At 38.8% G+C, this 21,270-nt stretch overlaps 1 protein-coding gene across 1 annotated transcript in view; it reads left to right on the top strand.

Annotated features, from left to right (window-relative positions):
- The window catches only part of LOC122814107 (extracellular calcium-sensing receptor-like), a 218,161-nt gene extending 198,763 nt beyond the window's left edge, over positions 1 to 19,398 (top strand). The window contains exon 5 of the mRNA XM_044086722.1: positions 18,485 to 19,398. Within this exon, the coding sequence (XP_043942657.1) occupies positions 18,485 to 19,398 (914 nt within the window). The remainder of the gene's footprint in view (positions 1 to 18,484) is intronic.
- The last annotated feature ends 1,872 nt before the right edge of the window (positions 19,399 to 21,270 follow it).

Genomic DNA, 21,270 nt, shown 5'->3' with positions numbered 1-21,270 from the left:
CAGAATGCTCGATCTCCCTACGCACCACAGCCTGGACCGTTCGGAGGGTGATAGGTGGCCCTCCTTCGCCCACGCTTGCATGGGGGGGATGTGCCCCATCCCCTGCAGTGCTTCCACCCGAAGGTGGCACAGGGCCAATGGAGGAGGATTCCAGGCTGGGCACCGGACCTGCTGGTGCCAGGTACCATCACCAGCTGAGGTGGGACAGGTGGGTCCGCTGGGACCGGCCTTCCCATACGTTCTATGTTTAGGAGCATTCAATGAAAATGTGGGTTAGTAACAGTCAACAGCATTCCCAATTAATTACAACAGCATGCAGAAGTATTCCCATTAACCCAACACACCAGATTTCCAACAGTTGAACAGCAAACATGACACATGCATATATAGAACAACAGTGGACATTACAATAGCATGCATGTTTAATTGATGGCAACAGGCCACCAATATTGTGGTATTTGAACAGGGCACATGCATCGAAATATATGCAGATATTTATAAACCAATAGGACATATGTCCCAACAAATGTTTTGAGATTAGACATACCCATTGAAGTGTGGAATTGCATTTTTTTATGCACATACATTTGGGTGGAAAATGATAGCTCCATTAACAACTTATATATCCTTCTAGTTTACACTACATTCCTATTAACTGCAGTTATATGTCCCCTACATGTATTATTACACTACCCACTTGTCCTTAAATCGTGAAATGGGTTTTGCTAGATCTTTATATACATGGGCTCTGACATACAAACTGTCCGGGATGCAGATGTTACTGCTACATATTTTGTGAGTTGCTCAGACACACTACTGCTGAGATGGTACACTGACAGCTCTACTTTCCTAAACTTATCTAGATATGTTTAGGTGAAATTATCAGTTATATGTTAACAGCTCCCTACATTTCTGCCAGCACAATGACATTTCTGGGGAACACAATACCAAGCTAATCATGTGCCAGATTAACCTGTACATGCTGGGCATGAACCAACAGTTGAGGACTGAAAATATGCTTAAAAGCTACTGGTATTCCTTTCATCCACTTTATATGGGCCTACCCAACTGTCTGTTACCAGCGCTTAATACAACAGTATTATTTCTATAATGCAAGAGTACAACAACATATCAAAGAAAATGACACAGACACACTCCAGGAATTATACCTTTCTTAAAGACTTAAAACACTTTTCTAGAGGCTCTCTCATTTATTTTATATAACAGTACATGAAGACTAATTATTAGAGAATTATTATATCTTTATTTATTGTGTTAAAGCACTTTTTTTCAGGCTCTTTCATTTATTTTACATAACAGTACAAGCAGAATAATTACTATCCTGCCTGGTGGCGCAGCCTTAGCAGCCTAACTGCATAGACTTGCTGATTCGCAGCACGGACACCTGCAGCTGTGAAGTAAATGAAGTGATATTGAGACATACCTATCCATAGTATACACTAGAATAGCAATTCTTACATACTTAATTCCATGGCTACTTACTCAGTAGTGGGGCATTTTCCATCTCACGGGCCTCCTGGATCCATTGGTCCAGTTGATCTGCTTTGCATCTCTTCAGGTCTGCGTGGTGGTGTCTGACCTGCTCACCAGTCTGAGGGACACCTGTGGCACTGATGAGTTCATGAGCTAGACAGTCACAGGCTTCCACTTTGTATTGGGTGCCCTGGTATTGGCCCCGCAGGAGTCTATCCTCATGATTATGGACAAGGAGCCATACCATTACTTTTGACTCCTCAATGCCCCAATGTTGCACTCGAAAACAAGAGCCCTCACCAGCTCCGGCCATTGCTGCCTGCAGATGGGAGCTACAACCAGTTATGGCAAGTATTCCCACCTATGGAACTTAAATATGCATAATTTCCTACAATTATTTGTGATTGGCCAGTTTTGAAAAAACTCAGCTGAAGGTACATCTGCTTAGCAGTGGGTAAACTTCCATTGATATGTATGTGTGTGTTGAAAGTGCATGCTTTTCAAAAGCTGTCATGGCACAGTGGTTCAGTACTGTGATTATGGTGCACAGTATCCCGGGTTTGAGGCCTGTCATTGCTTTTTATTTTACTACTGGCCAGATAGGCTTGGTGGTGTGGCTGTGTTTTACCGACTTTGCTCTATGTTGCCCGATGTTGCTCTACGTTGCTCTACATTGCCCAACGTTGCCCGATGTTGTGCTGGTTAGCGCAGTGCACAGCTACGCGCAAACATCTTCTGTTTGCGCTAATTTGCGTGACGTGCAGCTACGCGCAAAGCCATTACGTTAGTTAACGCAATGCTCAGCTACGAGCAATTACATTTAAATATGCTTAATACTGGTAAACTTTGCTTAGCAGTGCTTCACATTGCTTAAGATACGTTACTTATGCATCCATCAGTATGCATAACCATTTCACCTTCTTATATATATATATATATATATATATATATATATATATATATATATATATCAAATTTATTCACTACTACATAGGCCATTTCAATGCTTTTTACTAAAATTTAAATGATAAATGCCAGGAATTATTTTTATATACAGATTTCCAACAGAAAATATAAAGGGGAGTGGTGGGACTTGTACTGGGAATGCCTTTTCTTTCTGTGAAGGCTCTACCACTATGCTATCTTGCTTAATTTGCATATAAGTTTCTTATTATCCTCTTCGATGTCTAAACTGCTAACTGTAGCCAAGCAATGTGCAAACCCGCGCAAACACGCGCAAATACGGGCAGCTATATCGGAAATAATAAAAAAAAAAATTTTACATGTTATAATTGTACAGGGGTTTAGAATGTGGGGGAGTGTAGTGTTGGGTATGTACACATTTGATCGGACTCTCTCATGTAGGTTGATATTTCCCGATTGAGAGACTTGCAGGGCCATGGATTTTTGGACTGCTCGGCAGTCCGACATGCCCCCTGCATTCATGCACACTCCATGTTAGCCTTAGAGTTGAGGCAGTGCACCCTCATTATTATGCATGGTGCGCTGCCGTCTTATTCTTAGACTGATTTTTCCGTGTAAGACTAATCTAGTCTTACACGGACGATTAGTGAATCCTGGGGCTTGTGTAGAAAATCCTGTGTAAAAACCACCTCACATGGAGGGAACATACAATCAGAACAGGGAGAAATAGATAAAAAATTGTGTGTTGAAAAATACATAGTGGTGTAATTATTAGTATATGTTAAAATATGAATAAAACTATATGTAAAAGTGATTTTATAGATAAGTAATCATATAAAAATTATCAAAAATCATCAAAATGATCAAAAGTATATACACTATGAATAATTAAAAATGTGCAAAACTACTCAATTAAAACATATACAATAGCATTTATAAAAAAATATGCTAATAAATAAATATAAACAGATATGCACAAAAAAATCATAAATACATGTTTTAATAAAATCACTGCTAGTGTGTCATACAAAATTGCAACCTATATTATGTTACTATAAAAATATATATGTGTTATAATAAACAATTTTTCATCTCTCCAATGTTCTCAATTTTAGAAAGCAGGTAATAGAAAATGTCTCATTTAAACCTAGCCATTGCATAGCGTTAGTTCTAAGGTGCGACAAAACTTCACTTTTTTCAAGAAGCAATGGCCAAGGAAAACCTCTTGGGTTGTACTCAAAAGGTTCAATCACTGCAAGTTTAAAACTGTGAGCAACACACTCTGCACAATGTTTAGCCAAAGAGTTAGATTCCTTTTTTTATCTTATGTCCCTTAAATGTTCATAAATGCAACTCCTTAATTTTCTGTCAGTTTCCCCAATATAAAAACAAGGGCATTTACAACAAAAATCACTGTAAACCACCCTTTCCATTAGACAATTACAATTTTTCCTTAAACATACCTTGACACCATTTATTGTGAGGGTAGATCCTTCAAAAATATAATTGCAGTAATTGCATAAACCACACTTTTTCATGGAACCTCTACACAGTTTGTTACTACCATTTTCAAATATGTTCTTGAGAGATCGACCCTTCCTGTAAACAACTAAAGGCTTTTCTCCGACACATTGCTTAACATCACCACATGAGGACAAAATAACCCAATTCTTTAGAAAAATATCCACAATTTCTTTGCTTTCCAAACTATAAGTTGTAATGAAAGCTGATTGAAAACTGGGTCCATTATTTCCATTGTGTGTACTCATACTAAGCATTTCATTGTTCCCATTTGGCAACAATGTATCCGCACTACTGTTGTTCATACCACAGGGAGCTATCATTTCATTATTACAAGTCAGGATTGCACAAAAAAAGCCCTTCTCCCTCTTGTTGATAACTTCCAACATAAGACTGTTCACCAATTCAAAGGGATAATCCCTTTTCAAGAACATGTTTTTTAAAAGTTCACATTCAGAGAGAAATGACACAAGCTGTGAAACCATATGGGTTGCCCTCACAAATTGACCCTTCACCACCCCTCTCTTCTGCCTGTATGGGTGGGAACTATCAAAATGTAAGAAGCTGTTTGAGTAGGTTTCTTTGCGGTGAATTTCAGAAACATATTTGCTTAATACATAATCTTTTCATAACCTAACATCAAGATAAGTAATCTCATCAAAACCAATTGCATGTGTAAATTTAAAAAAAATCAGTTGAATTATTGATGTAATTCAGAAATTCAACAATCAATTGCTCAGGTCCGTCCCTGAATATAAATATATCATCCAAATATTTTATATAAATTTTACAGTGGTTATAAAAAGGGGAATTAAAAGGAAACATCTTCTCCCACTGTAACATAACAATGTTAGCGTAAAGCCCCCCACAAGGGGAGCCCATTGCTATGCCCACATGAAATATTCTTTTCAAAATAAATACAATTATTCTTTAGGACTAGATTGAGTAGCTGTTCATATACATTAATGCTAGGCTGAGGCATACCTTTTTCCAATAAAAATTCACAAAACCACTCGATCCCAATTTCATGGGGAATAGATAAGTCTTTGACATCAATAGTAATGAATAAACCCATATCCAATATTAATCCTGTGAAGAAACTCCCATGAATCCTTACAAAGTTTTGCTTCCTCAGACACTAAAGATTTTAATCTGATATCCAAAAATCTAGCAAGCGGATAAGTAATAGACCCTCTACCATTCACAATAGGGTGCATGGGAAGGTCAGAAAAATGTTTATGGATTTTGGGCAAGCCAAATATACAAGGAATCTTTGTATAGGCTGCCGGTGAAAAATTGTACTCATCAATAGAGATGGAACCATCTATAAATAAAACATTTAATTCATTTCTAATCTTATTGTAACTTCCATTAAGTTAATTCAAAGATATCTTTTTATATGCAACCCCATCCAAAATCTTCCTCGTTTTTGCATTGTAATCACATATATCCATAATCACTATCCCTCCACCCTTGTTGGGTTTCAACACCCTAACCTCTTTGTTATTTTTCAAACTGAGTAAACCTTCAGTCTCACCATCACTTAATTTGTTTGGCATGCTTTTCTCCAAATGTTTCATACATCAATTTCACATAATTGATCAAACACCAAAATGGAGAGGTGAACAGGTGGGTTGTATGTGCTAGATATATGCAACAGGTTGCTGACAGATTCCACAGTCGTAAATAAAACATTAAGATTTAGTTTTCTGATAAACTGTTTTAAATCAATCAATGTTCGTATTAAATCATAATTCTTAAAAGGAACAAAAGTCAAACCTTTCACTAGCAAATCACAAATGCTGGCATCAATATTCATAGCAGAGTAGTTAAAAACATTAAAATCACCACTAGAATTCTTAAACACACTAGAGTAAGAGACCAGTTACTAGTGGTGTGGCACAGGGCTGAGTGCTGAGACCACTCCTGTTCGGAATATACTTCTCTGGAGTCAAGGTTAGTGTGGAAGGCCTCTGAATGACAAAGACTGCTGATGACTGCAAGCTGGGGGCAATTACTGAATTCTCTATAATGTAGATATCCTTCAAGAGGGTCTATATCAGAAAATTACTGGTGCCAGAATCATGGCCTAAGAGTAAATGTGAAAAAATGCAGTATCATACCCTTTGGGAAGTCAAATAGCTCTGCAGATTACAACATCAACAGCACACCCCTAAGAGTAGATTCATAGGTGAGAGATTTACGTACACATATAGACTGTAGCCTGAACTTTGACTGCCATGTGTTCTCAGTAAAAAGAAGTCCTTCTATGTGGCACAATTTATAAGTAAAGGTATGGCATCCAGGTCCAAGGAAATTATAGTCCCACTTTACTCAGCCCTTTTTAGACCAATAATAGAGTGCAATGCGCCATTTGGCATGTACTTGACAAGGCACTTACAGCAGCTGAACTGACAACAGATGTTTCTCACAAAGGAAATACAGGGTGTAAACAGCATGGACTATACAGATAGAGTAAAGGGATAGGGCTTTTAGTCTCTCTCCTACTGACTAGTAAGTGGTGACCTGTGCCGGACCTACAACGCACTCACAAATACAGCCCTGATGGAGCTGCTATACATTTGTAAGTCAAAAAGCACATGGATCACACAATCTAAGGATCTAAACTTAGTCAGCAACTCAAACAAAACACACTGGAGAGACAGATATGTGTCTCAGAGTTTACCTCTTCTTTGGAACAAGATTCCTGTAAATGTTAAGCAGAGCCCTTACCTGGCCCTCTTCAAAACGCAATTTGGATTAATGGATGGGGAATTGCAAATTCACATCTGGGGTAGTGCCTATGTCCCTTATGAGTAGGGGCAATCAGTAAGGTACTTAAGGCATAGGCACAAACCAATGCCATCCTCTTGCCTCTAGAGGCCATATATTGTGTAAAATCAGGTTATATCAGCTAGGCTTGAAAGTACTCTTAAGCCGTTAACCTAGTAATCTCCTATGAACATGTATGGAGATCACTATGATAGACTTGTTTTCTATGAAAACTATACTACATTTTTAGCATTGAGCTGTTTCTGGCAAGCCTTTCTTGGAGGATATGAATGTCTGTGGGGCAATCATTAACAGCATCCTTTTTACTGCATAAGCCTAGACAACTATCAGAGTTTTCTGCTGTGTGGGAAGTAACAAGTGAACTGTGTTTCAAACTGTTTTTGTATAATCTGTAGTGGATTCCCACCTCACCCTCATTTGTTTAGTCCACTTTGCTTATAATTCTTGCCATTGCTCACCATCCTGGACTTTTCTCACCTCCCCACCTCTCTGAACAGGTTAATGTGTACAAAGATACTCTGTCTCTCTCCTTGCTCCTGTTACAGGAAACTAAACCAGTTGCAAACTTGCCTTATCACTGTCACAACTGTGGTGCCTTATTTACCACTGACCCATCAAGCTAGCATGAATTATCTTCCATAATCTGAATCTCATTATATTAGCCAATGGGAACATAGTTGTCATATTATGATCATTAGCATGACTGTACCTCAGATTATCATGTCATGTAAATGCGCTTAAACATTTTATAAAGTGATATAAAATCAATTCATAGTAAATAATGCATTATAGTCAGTGGTATGAGTTTTTTGTTTGTTTGTTTTCATCTATCAAGGATGCACACACTCATTGATCTGCTCCTATTTTCTTAAGAACTTCATTACAACTGAAACGGAGGTCACTGATCTGTAGTTATCAGAGGTCTGGGACTATTCCTGTCTGGTTAGTTGAATAAGGAAACATCTCTTCTGCACTTCAAATACTATAGTTTTACAGCAACACATTAAAGACTTATACAAAGGGCCTGTCAATGAGCACATCACAAGCCTTCAGAATTTTGGAATTTTACATCTAGGTCTAGACAGACAACAAAGGAAAGCCTTAAAATAGCTTATTTTACCTCAGAGATTATTATTTCCATAAACTTGAACAAAGGGTAGTCTACATCTGTGAGATGGGAGCCGCATACTGTGGTAAAGATGATATGAGGAAGAAACTTTAGAATACGTCTGGACTTATTAGATTTGCCATGTGAACTGATACCCTCCCTTGCAACTACTGTCCAGCCCTACTCACACCTATAGGCTCTCTATTCTGATAGCACTCACTCTACTATCTTTGACCTCTCTTCCACAGATTCTGATAATCATGGACAGAGAATTTCCTGTGGTTTCTCCTGCTAGTCTGCTTCATATGAACATCCTGAGACAGTGTAGCAACTGCTTCGTGTACACGGATAACCCTCTTCTGCTACCATCTAGGAACACAATATGTGAGAGATGCAATTACATTAAGAATCTAGAATCTTTGCTGTCTCAATCACAAGCCAGTACATCTGGCACTGAGATGGCTGTCTGCACAAACACCACACCTCTAACACCACCCACACCTGTACAGTACATTCCTTCATATCCAGAGGTTCTCAACAAAAACATACTTTAACAAAAGAGACCTCAGAGGCAAAAGCAAACACACACATCACAACCCACTGCACCAATCACCACACATAGTACACATGCCTGTGTCTCGCAGCCTCTAAGGCTCAGCCACAAACCCAACATGCTAGTCATAGGAGACTCTATCATGAGACACACATGCATGCCCCTCACCAGTCTAGACAAGGAGAAAATCACAGTAAGTTGCTTTTCAAGTGCTAGAATCTGCCATATCACTCATGCACTCATGTCTCTCAACAACAGGTAATGTCATGACTCTGTCATAGTCCATGTTGGTGTGAATGACTTGAGATGTACCTTCTTGGACTATATGAAGAGAGACATGATCGAGCTCACTGAGTATGTGTCCCAGACAGGTGTGTCCCTAGCCTTAAGCAGCATTTTACTGTCACCCAGAATGATGTTTCAATACAAACAGAAAATGATTGACTTTAACAATTGGCTTAGTTTCTGGTGTCATCCCAAGGGGATCCAGTATCTGACAGCCTGAGAGGACATGATTGATAGACCATGATGCTTTGCCAGAGATGGCCTTCATCTCTCTTCCCTGGGCTTCAGGCTTTTGGTTAAGGCTCTTGCCTCACCCATAGTTTATTTTTTAGGCAAAGTCATGAGGACAAAATTACCAATGTGAAAACATTTCTAAATGAAATTTAAAGGTCTTGCTGCTAAACGAGAGGAGTCTTAACATGAAACTGTACTCAGTGTAAGCATTCCTTGCTCTGGAAGATGCTGACACTGAGAGAGAACCCCAGCCTTATCAGGTTACTTGTCCTACCATACTCATACTTTCAGACCTCAAATGGAGGGCTACAATGCCAACGGAGGTGGAGTTTCAATATTTATCAAAGACATAAACACCTCCAGGCTGGTCAAACAATATGATGCACAGGAAACACTACAGGTGCAGTTAACTGTTGACAAAACACCTATTCAAATCATAGCTAACTAGAGACCTACAACCATGACTCAGGAGGCCCACTCCACCTATCTGGACATACCTAAATCCATCAAGCTTCAACCCTCTACCCTGATCTCACCTAACCATAGAGTGGAAGATGTATTCTAGCCCAAACATGAATACCCAGAAATTCCTCGACTTCATCAATACCAATGCTCTGGATCATCAGGTCGACACCCCAACAAGAGGTGAAAAAATCCTAAACCTGGTACTAACCAACATGAGTAGCCACTGTAGCACCCCTACAGTGTCATCCTCCTTGGTAATAACTGACCATAAACCAATCACTTTCGAAGTCACCATCTCCCTGACCCCCCCCCCCCTTGACAGGGTCAAACAAAAAAACTTTTCCAAAGCTGACTACAATCTTCTGAGAGCAGGTATAAGCAGCTTCACAACCACCATCCCTTCAGTTGGAACAAGTACTAATGTCCAAACCTACACCAAAAAATATATGAGTACCTATATAGCTGCATGGACTCAGCAATACCTGACAGGAACAAACCACCTTCCTCAAGGAAGAGTAAACCTGTCTGGTGGACAGAAGCAATAAACAGACTCTACAATAAAAAGAAAAAAAATTGCTGTCCAGCACCAAGAAGGGTCAGGTGCCAAGTTAGAAGCAATCTCTCTTTTGTCTTAACAAGCAAGTAAGGTCACTGTTGAAATCCTCTAAGGCTAACTTCGAGTCCAAACTGGCCACATCCACTAAAGACAATCAGAAGGCCTTCTTTGCATATGTCCACAGTGTCGAGTATACACTGATACATATCAAACATTATTAATATTTGTTAAATGTGTTTGTGTTGTTGGTATTGTTAGAATTCTATACTGTATGTCAGAAGCTTTTCTACCCAGATATCCACTGAAAATGGGCTTCTGGCCCAGACAGACATTACTTGGTAAACAAATGTAATAAATAAATAAAGAAAACTCCCAAATCTGCTCTGAATTTATGGTCAAGAATACCACAAACACAAATACCATAGACATAGCTAACTTCTTGGCAGACAAGTTCAGTTAAAAGTTCACCCCCCCCCGTCCCCCCATCAGTAAACCAGGACATCTCCAGCACTGGCCCTCCTCTCCTCATCACCAGGGAGCAGGTCATTAATACCCTCTCAAAGGTAAAAAATACAGCTTCCATGGGACCCAACAACATCCCTGGCTGTGTCCTGCATGAACTCAGGTAAGAGCTCTCAGCACCATTATGCACCCTATTCAGCCAAAGCCTGTGCACCGGCTTCATCCCAGCAGAATGGAAGACAGCCACTGTCATCCCTCTACACAAAGGTGGAGCGTCTACTGGCCCAGGCAATTATAGGCACATCAGCCTAACACGCCTCTGCAAGGCCATGGAAATGCATTATCATGCACCTTATAAACAGGGACATTGGCAACCTCCAAATGCTTGATCCCACACAGTTTGCTTTTGTCAAAGGGAAATCATGCCTGTTAAACTTGGTCGCCTTCTTTGAAACAGTCACCAAAGCCATGGATGAGGGGAAGACAGTGCACACCACCTACCTTGACCTAGCCAAAGCCTTCGACACTATTCTACATTCGAGCATAATAGATAAACACTCCCAGCTAGGCATCGACCTGTATGTTACCAGATGGATACCTAATTGGCTCACTGATAGAGCCCACTCAGTCAAACTAGGGGAAGCCACCTCTAGTAGTAGACCCGTAACAAGCGGTGTACCCCAAGAATTTGTCTTGGAGCCTCTACTGTTTGGGGTATACTTTTCTGAGGTGCAAGTCAAAACCAGTGGTCTGTGGCTGACTAAGTTTGCAGATGACTGCAAACTGGTCACTGACATACATTTTCCTAGTGATGTGAACATTCTCCAAGAGGCTATTACCCAAACTAATGACTGGTACCAGAAGCATGGCCTCAAACTGAATGTCAATAAATGCATCATTATCCCCTTTGGTGAAAATGACATCCCACTAATTATCACATTAATAACAATGTACTAAGCATGCAGTCAGTCATGAGGGACTTGGGAACCCAGGTTGATAGCAACCTGACTTTTGACCACCAAGTTGCCTCCATTGTACGGAAGGCTTTCTACATGGCCCACACTGTAAGTAAGGATATTTCATCCAGGAACAAGGAGGTCATAACATCCCTGTACTCCTCCCTTATCAGACCCATTATCAAGTACAATGCCCCCTTTGGCATGTACCTTGTAAAGTACATGTAGCAGTTGGAGAGAACACAGAAGTTCCTGACAAGGAAAATCCAGGGTCTCAAGCACCTATCCTATACAGATAGGCTAAAAGCCCTGTCCCTCTACTCAGTCTCATACAGACTGCTCAGAGGTGACCTGTGTCTGGCATACAAGACCGTCTCAGACTCAGCCTTGATGGGGTTGCTGCATACTCCACTCGCACAACCCACATGCAAGGCCTTAACCTGGTCTGTGACATTAATAGAACTTGTTGGCGGGATAGATTTGTGTCCCAATGACTCCGCCATCTGTGGAATAGACTCCCTCTCTATGTCAAGCAGAGTACTTCACTAGCTGTCTTTAAGAGCAGCCTGGACAACTGGATGGGAAACAGAAAATATACCCCCAAGATCCCACCTTTGTCCTTGATGGACAGGAAAAACAGGTGCTGACTTTATGGGAACATGAGTGAAATTCTGGGCTAGGCTTATAAGGAGCCAATATCCCAGTATCATCCTATGAACCTATGAAATGTGAATAAAATCTATATCAGACTTTGCTTTCAGAAAAATGTTCTTTTCGATACTCATTTTGTTTATAAATGTGGTAGATCCCTTCTACAAAGGCCTGCATTACGAATATTTTGTTTGTTGTGATTTGGCAACATGTTTCTTTTTGTTATATGTTTTGTTATATGTTTCCTTCCTGTGTAGCTTGTAAACTACAGGACAGTGGCTAAACATAAAGGCAGAGAGACTTATTTCAACTCATTTCTATGGTGACAGTCTTTTATTGGACTGAAAAAGTAGTTCCTCTCTTATCAGTCATCTGTAGTCCCCAACAGCCAACACATTTCGCCCCTTTTATGGACAATGTCTGTCTTGGAGGGGTAGGGAGAGGAGAAAGATGACAGAGAATCTTCAAAACACACACACACACACACAGCTATATAATGTCTCACATACACACCGAGCATTTACACTTTTGCACGTATAACACACAGGGCTCCAAGTCTAATATTTTGTTAACAGGAAATGATAACTTAATAGATCCTTGCTCCAGATCAAGTTGCTATGAAATGAGTATGACTATTAAGATCTGAGGCTGGAATTGCAGACAGTAATTCTGTTATGGCAGACATGGTAGAGTATATGCTAACTAGGCTACAAATAAGGTTTTACCAGTTGGGTAAGACCCAGTCTTTAGAACAATATTATTATTTTTCCTAACTGGCTCAAGTCAAAGTCATCAACTGTAATAAGATTTTTTCAAGCTGCATGAGCAAAGAATGCTTCAATTAAGACACTGTTCAGCTGGTTGGTAACAGGGGGAGTAGATTAGTTGCTTCCTACTAATGGTTAGACAAGACCAGTGATGGATTTATGTGTACCACTGCTGGCCAAGTCCACCAGAATATCTTTAATTGTGCAGATCGTAGTTTCTCCTTTTATCAGTAAATTGTTCCTGAACCACCAGTGATACAAGTTCAAGCAGACAGTGAGGAAAACTTAGGAACTTCACTTTTACGAATAAGGCAACCGACTTTAAGCAATGTCAGTGTAAGCCTTCAAAGATCATATGAAGGCAAATTACTTATGTAATGTCAATTGTTATATATCAAAAAAAATGTAAATTTATGGTCAGCTCCATAATGTAGCAGCATCCAGATTAAAGCCAATCTACCCAAAAAGGGATGCATTGGCTTACTGAGTTAAATCTGAATAAGTGTATGTGGCAAAAGGCTTGTAAGGATCACAGAATCATGGAAAATATGAGGCAATTGGACCCAGTGACCATTCACACATTACCAGAACACACCCTAGATCTTACCTTCTTTTTCAAGAAGCAACACGCCAGTCAAATCAGATGTAAACTTGTGGATACCCATCCTGTCATCTACCTCCTTTCTGAAGGATGAAAGTGTGTTGTATTGCTACATTTAGAGTGGAAGTTTATTGCAGAGAAGGAGAAGTGGTGTGATGAGTCTGTTTCTTCACCATGTTTTATATGCTGAAGCAGGTTTAGATCCCTTGTTCTAGTGATAGTCAGGTTGTTTGATTTAGGAAGATATAAGAGGTGTAAATGACAAGGGTGACTTTCTAACTGTGTAATATACCAAGTAATATGAATCTAGAAAGGGGCTTTGTATTCAATGATAGGTCTGATCACTGGAGATTATAAAAAGGAAAGAACGTATTTGAATCTAGATCAATTACCCTTTGAAATCAGCTGCATTGGGAAGAATGATTTCCCAACCAGTGTTACATGATGGTCAAAGGTGAAGGAACTATCTACCCATGTTGCAAGGTGTCTCACAACACTTTCATTTTGAAGTGGGGTATTGTCCATACTATATTATGGTTAAGGAATTGTTTGCCAAATGTGTTAATATTAATCTTTTGAGTATTTAGTTGTAACCTGTTTTTGAGCACCAGTTGTTGACGTGTGAGTACAAGGTGAAGGTTTTTGAGTTGGACTTGAAGAATACACCTTGATTACAGTCATCTGCAAACTTGGTAACCCAGAGATCCCCATATATAATTAAGAAATCTACAGAGCAGATGAATTACGGATGAATCATCATGGATCACTGAGGAACATCTCTGATCACCTCCATATTTCCTGAGGATGTACCTACCATTCTCGCTACCTGGACTCTGTCCCTCAACTAATTTGCTATTCAACTAACTATGTAGGGATGAATTTAAAGCTCATTTAATATGTTTATTATGTTACCATGTGATATGACATCAAACACTTTAACTAGGTTGAGGTATGCTGTATGGACAGCATGACCACTATCCATTGCATGCGTTACTCTTTCAATAAAGATTACCAGATTCATTAGATAGGATCAACCCTTAACAAATCTAAACTGCTGGGGATCAAGTCTTCTAAGATTTTTAATATAGTTAATCAGGTAAGTTATGATGTGTTAAATGGTTTGCAGTCGAGACTCATCATGTAAATGGGTCTGTAGTTTCTGGGAATGGGTGGGGTCACCTTTGTGAAGTTGCATTATAACAACTGAACTCCTTACTTTAGGGACAAAACCAGTGACTAAGTTCATGTTGAATAGTGAGAGGAGTGAGTCTACCAGTGTGTCTTTTATACCGCTTAACAGGGAGCGGGACATATTATCACACTCCATGGAGGATGTATTTTTCTTTTCCTTTGGAGAGTACCTTTTGCAAGTGTTCCTGGATTATGATGGGGGTTGAGATTTTGTGGGACACATGCCCTTTGTATAGTTGTTTCAGCAGTGAAATTTGTCCTGAATTTGTTTGCTAAGATGTTGGAAGTATCAACTGGACCTGAGTAGGTAGTGTCATTTTGAATATATTCACAGCAATGTTGGGCATCATTCATTAGTTTCCTGATCTAACTAAAGAAGGAGTTGTAATTGTTTTATCTTCCAGTGCAAGTCTAAATTCAAGGACCACCAGGCTGGATTATTTTTAAGCTACCCATTTTGTTTGGATCTAATATGGACTGCCAGATCAATGCATTTGTCCAGGTGACCATGGAATTTCTTTGTGTAGCTACTTGTGTGCCAATATCATGGGTTATAAGTTAAACTTAAACTTTGAGACTTCGTCATTAAATTGAAGAAGGTCAGAACATTTGCATTTTTTGAATTATGTGATATTTGCATCTGATGATTTGGGGAATTTGAATGAAAGGGTTACCAGAGTGTGACTCTATTTAACTGGGGAAGGGAGCATAGGAGGGACAGCACGTATTGATGTTATGTTTGTAAAGACCAGGTCAAGAGTATTTTGTTCTTTAGTGGGTTCTTTGACAATTTGGTCCAGGGAGTTTTTTTTAATAAAATCAAGAAATTCTCTTGGGCATAACCTACAGTTGTGATATAAGTATAACAGTTTGTTGTCAGGTAGTGGTTTCCTGGTACCTTAGAAGAGACCTATAATATTCTATGATTTGCTAGTTGGACCTATTTCGTGTGATTTGGATTTCAGTCAGTTCTGATTTTGGTCTGTAGTGATTCAGCTTCAAGATAATGTCTTCAACAAATATGGATATACTACCACAGTTACCATCAGGTCAAATGGCATGGTAGGAGCAAAATCTTGATATAAAGGTAGGGCTTTCTACACTTTCAAAACAAATTTCTGTAATAACACACGCATATATACACTCAAAATGCAGAAGGGCCTCAAAACTAAACAATTTGTTACTTGGACCCCAGGCATTGAGCAGAGCTACCTTCATCTGTTCTGGTGCTTGATTTGTTTGGTTTGTTAGGTTGGGAGATCCATTAAATTGGACTCTGCCTAAAAAGGCACTATGGGAGCCACAAGAGCTTTAGCCAGTATGTAGAAACACTGGAATGAGAGGTGCAAGCCATACCTGACAACATATGACTGCCTAGCATCTCATCCCAGGCTGACACATACAAGATCCCCACAGAATGACACCAACTATGTAACTAGTTGTTAAAGCCAATCATATTTTCCCTTTACTTTGGCATCATTTGTGGAGAAGAAATGATTCTGTTCAAAATCAGGGTTTTACCTGCATTTATGACATGTATGGAGAGCTCTGTCATGTCACTCCGCATGTCCTTCAGAGTGTTGTGCACCAGGTCATTTATGAGCACATGGACCACCTCCACATCATAATCATAATTGTTTGACTTAAAGGTCTTTAGGGTCCTAGATATGTCGGAGGCCTTTATTCCTGAATAGCAGCACACTGTTATCCTGTCTTTGTCCAGACTCATGAATCAGTGTGTCTGAGAATGAGTCCCCAGTCACTAATGTACTCTTTGTTAGATGGGTATATAGATGTACTAGTTTTGGAGTGATTTATTACCTGGTGATCCTTTACTGTGATAGTGCTAATAGGCATTGTACTATTTGATTTAAACTGAACCCTAGTTTTGCTTGGAGATTTTGACAGGGACTTTTTTACAGCATCAGCTTATGAAAATCTGCTGACTGTTTGTGTGATGTACATTGCTCACAGTTTGTGCTTGTGAGAGGGAGGCCTCCAGTTTGGCTAAATATTGTTATTTCTCAAATATATGTAGCGACAAGTTAAGCAATAAGTCATTGTCAGTGAGCATCAGGCATTTGTTACACGGCCTGAGTAAACCAAGTGCTATAAGGCTGGAAACTGAGGGTGGACAATCTTGCTGGCTTTCTATTTTAGTAAAGAATACTGTAAAATAGTTGATTATTATTTTATTTCTAAGAAAATATCTTGTTAATTAGTAATTGAATAGAATACCATATTTCTAATATTACAGAAATGTGACTTGAGGAATTTATTACTAGGTGGTTCGCATTAGTAGTGTAACTTATTGGACAAATAAAATAATTATACATGATTCACCATAACTGACTTTCAAAGTATTAAAATGCTGTTTCAGTTTAGTTAGTTGAGTTTGACTTGATAAGACAAGTGCAGCCCTGTTCTAGATAGTTTTGCATTGATGTATCCCAACACACTTCTATTCAGTTATGCAATATTTAAGTAATACAACTTATTTGTGAGCAAAGACAGTATTTAATGAGGAATTAAACATAAATCACATCAGCCCTAGTCACAGACAGTGGCATTAGGTCTGTAACTACCCATTAGCAATCTCTTCTCCACGTCTCTCCTTATGAGAGCATAGAATGTGTCACAGGCAATCATACATGAAGATAAGCTGAAGCTTAGCAGAAATCTGTCATTTATAATATTGTCACTATTCAAAGTCTCATCTGTGAAACACATCTAAAGTTTCTTTATTCCACTAATTGGTTCTAAACAGTTATCTGATTATCTTGAGAACTGGGCAAGTGTAAGCATCCAGATACCCTCCCTCAAAAAAAAAAAAAAAAATATTTGGCATTTAGAGGAAATTCCTACACAGATTTCTTGCATGTCCTTAACTAAGGGTCTGTGTTCAGCCATCGCATGGAACTTCCATTGAACGGCTGAACATCTAATCCTATCCATCGAATGTTCATTCAGCAAACATTCATTTCATCAATGACAAAAGTAACTAGTTGGCCACCACTACACCAGCTGCCCTTTTCTCCACTGTAGTGCCATCTCGGAGTTGGTGTATATAGTTACGGGTGTGGGGAGCAAAGCCGCCCATGTTGGGGGTGTTGTGGTCAAAGCTCCCCCGACCTGGGGGGGTTGAAATACTGAAGTGGGGCACACGGGAAAGTGGTGGCCAAAAAACAAACATTCCCTGAATAAATGTTTGATGGACAGAGTCCGATGTTCAGCCTTTCGATGGAAGTTCCATTCGATCACTGAACATAGACCCCTTAACTAGTGACAGGCAATGCAGTAATGTATAACATTTGCTGTGCTGTATTCAAAAGTGTGCACTGATGAAAAGGCTCATGTTATACCTACCCTATACAATTTCCCATTCTCTGTGTCACTATATATTCAGAAAGGAAAAGTTAAAGAAACAGAGTTAACCCATAGAATACCAGGGTATCCACTGCCTTCCTTCACAGAAAAGCAAGGCTTAGAAGATGGTCTTGGAACATGAAATACACAAATACATTTCAGAAGTAGTAATAGTATATATTTTTGGCACTTTTGAAAATTAGTTCCTTATGTCATTATGTGAGGTGGTATTTTGTAATGGAATTGTTTATAGATTGTTACATATACTTCACTCAGCAAAATGTAAATCAGAATCTCTTATTTACTGATACTGTTAAATTAGAAACATGTAAGTATCCTTTAATGTCTATGTAAAGCTAGTGAATTAACTTTCTTAATTATATCAGATACCCATGAATCAAGCTCATAATGACTGACAATTTGATTAATCAGTTGATTACACAATTAATCTTCTGTATAATTACCAGGCAACTACTAATGAATTTTTAAGCTAAATGTCAATCATATTTACATGTTATTTGCAGAATAAACATGTTTTATATTTTTTTCTTCATTAGACAGTAATGACTGTAAGGATTGTCCAGATGAACAATGGCCAAATTATGAACGTGAGAAATGTATCCCCAAAACCATTGAGTTCTTGTCTTATGGGGAGCTTCTGGGGACATCTTTAGCTGTTATCAGTATTGCATGCTCCATCATCACTGCTTCTTCTCTCTACATCTTTATCAAGTTTCGTGATACTCCAATTATCAAGGCCAACAACCGAGAGCTGAGCTATTTGCTGTTGCTTGCCCTCTTTTTCTGTTTTCTCTGCTCCTTGTTATTTATTGGACATCCTAACACAGTAACCTGCATAATACGGCAAGTCACTTTTGGTGTTATTTTTTCTTTCAGTGTCTCCTGCATAATGGCAAAAACAATCACAGTCATTGTTGCTTTCACTGCTACCAAACCCAACAGCTCCATGAAGAAGTGGATTGGACCTAAAACACCAGGTTTACTGATTGTCTTCTGCTCTGTAGGCCAGGTTTTAATATGCACTGCTTGGCTCTCTATCCAGCCACCCTTTCCCAATGACAATATGAAGATCAAACCTGGAAAAATAATAGTGGAATGCCAGGAAGGGTCAAATGTAGCATTTGCTTCTATGCTGGGATACATGGGCTTTTTAGCAATGCTGAGCTTTATAATAGCATTCTTAGCAAGGAAGCTGCCAGATACATTCAACGAAGCCCAAATGATCACAACTAGCATGTGCATTTTCCTTAGTGTTTGGACATCTTTCATCCCTGCTTACCTGAGCACACAAGGAAAGTACATGGTTGCTGTGGAAGTTTTTGCTATTTTAGCATCAAGTGCTGGATTACTGTTTTCAATATTTTTCCCCAAATGCTACATTGTGCTCCTAAGGCCTGAGAAGAACACCAGGAAACACATGACTGGAAAGGCGAGCACCACTGCAAAATGAATACATCACATTCTGGACTTCTGAAGTAGAAATCACTTTGCACTGTATCTTTAGACATTCTTGGAGCAATTATATTTTTCTTTTCCCACCACAAAATCTAAAAATGAGACTATTGTTTTTTATTTTCATCTACTTTGGTGTGTGAGAGTGGGGACTACAATTTGATGGATTTCCATTTGTTGAGAAGCACAATGAGAAGGAAGCATGAAGGAGGGGAGAGGCTGACAACAGATGAAATAGAGACATAATGCTAATAATGAACCTGCTCCATTTAAATATTCTAATGGTACTTACGTATTATCGCAACCAGATTTTCACGATAATACTGGTTGTTTCCAGATGTGTAAATTTTACCAATACTGACTTGAAAATGTCACATTAACTGCTTTCTTTCACACTGAATTTTTTTTGAGGCAGGATTATCGATTAAACATGGAAAAAGTAATGTTTAACCGCATGCTAGACTGAAAATGAGTGTGGGAATTAGTGTAAGTTGTTACTTTACATCTTTACTTACAACAAATAAGTTTGGCTTACATTCAGGAATATGTGACTACAATTGCTGACAACTTTCTCTCCACACACAGAAATAGTACAACAGCAAATGAGAAATCCACATATTTTTTTAGCCGTAATCATTGAAACACAATCTCCGTTTGTCCGAGGATAGCACTATCACAATACAAGTAGCCAAAGCACCACTATCAACTTCTCACATACCAAACTACCCTACATGTCAGCATAATGCAATATCATCAGTTTGGCAAACCTTTTATTTATTATTGCAAGCTTCTATTCTTAAAAAAAAAAAGTTTTCCTCCTTTCAAGTCTGTTTTTCTTTTCAGCATTTCATCTTGATAGAGAAAAGCACTCCTTTCGACAGTAACATACACAGGAGCCCAGGCAATTAAACTGTGCGTGTGTAAAGCACGCAAAACAGGAAGAAGACTTTCACAGTTGTTTTATCTTCCTGAATGTAAGCTAAACCAATCTGTTGTAAGTAAAGATGTAAAATAACAAGTGGCACTAATTAACATATTCGTTTTCATGCCAGCATTCATATTACCGCAACCGCGGAAATCTGGTTGCGCTAATACGTAAGTACCATTCTAATATAAGAACTTTTTAGGATTTGTTATGAAGGAGAATGTATACTTTTTGCATATTAATTTGTAGAACAGAACCAGCATTACAATGTCATAAGATTCATCATTCTGCTAAATATGTTTAATTTTCTAGCTATGATACTGGCTTTTTAAGGAACTTAGATGATTATAATTGGGAAAGAAGACATTTACCCACAAGTTATTTCTGAATTTTGTTTGAATGGTCCAGTAAGTGTGGTAAAAAATAGTTTTAATACATCAGTAGGTTTCAGCTGAGCACATAAGCTAATAGCAGTAGGATTTGGAGGAATGACAAGTTGTGATAGTTTCAAATCCAGATCTTATCTAGTAGATGGCCACATTGCAAACCAGTCACTTACTGGTTGTCTGATGTGCAGTTCAAGTGCATTGCTTTCATTTCAGCTGTATATTTGGATGGTGATGGAGTATAATGGGCTACAAATCATAACTATTGACTTAACCATGTTTTATGTTACTTGACAGTCTTTACATCATAATATAATATGTTTAATATTATTATTACCCTGCTGTTCATTTCCTTCCACATTTACATGATTCTTTCTTAGCCCAAGAATGGGATGGGTCTATAATGCGTCAGAAGCACTGTAGTTCCTGAAATTCCTGTGACTGTCTGCCCTACTGAATATAAATTACTGAAGTTTCATATTCTGACAAGATTGTAAAACTGAACATTTAAGGATGTCTTCATGATGTAAATGGTTCATCTCCCAGGCCCTAGCTTGTA

Source organism: Protopterus annectens, chromosome 10.part0 (assembly GCF_019279795.1).
Source record: "Protopterus annectens isolate FY-2018-M chromosome 10.part0, PAN1.0, whole genome shotgun sequence".
Taxonomy (NCBI): domain Eukaryota; kingdom Metazoa; phylum Chordata; order Ceratodontiformes; family Protopteridae; genus Protopterus; species Protopterus annectens.
Note: the sequence above shows the minus strand (reverse complement) of the source record. Positions and strands in the feature narration are given on the sequence as shown.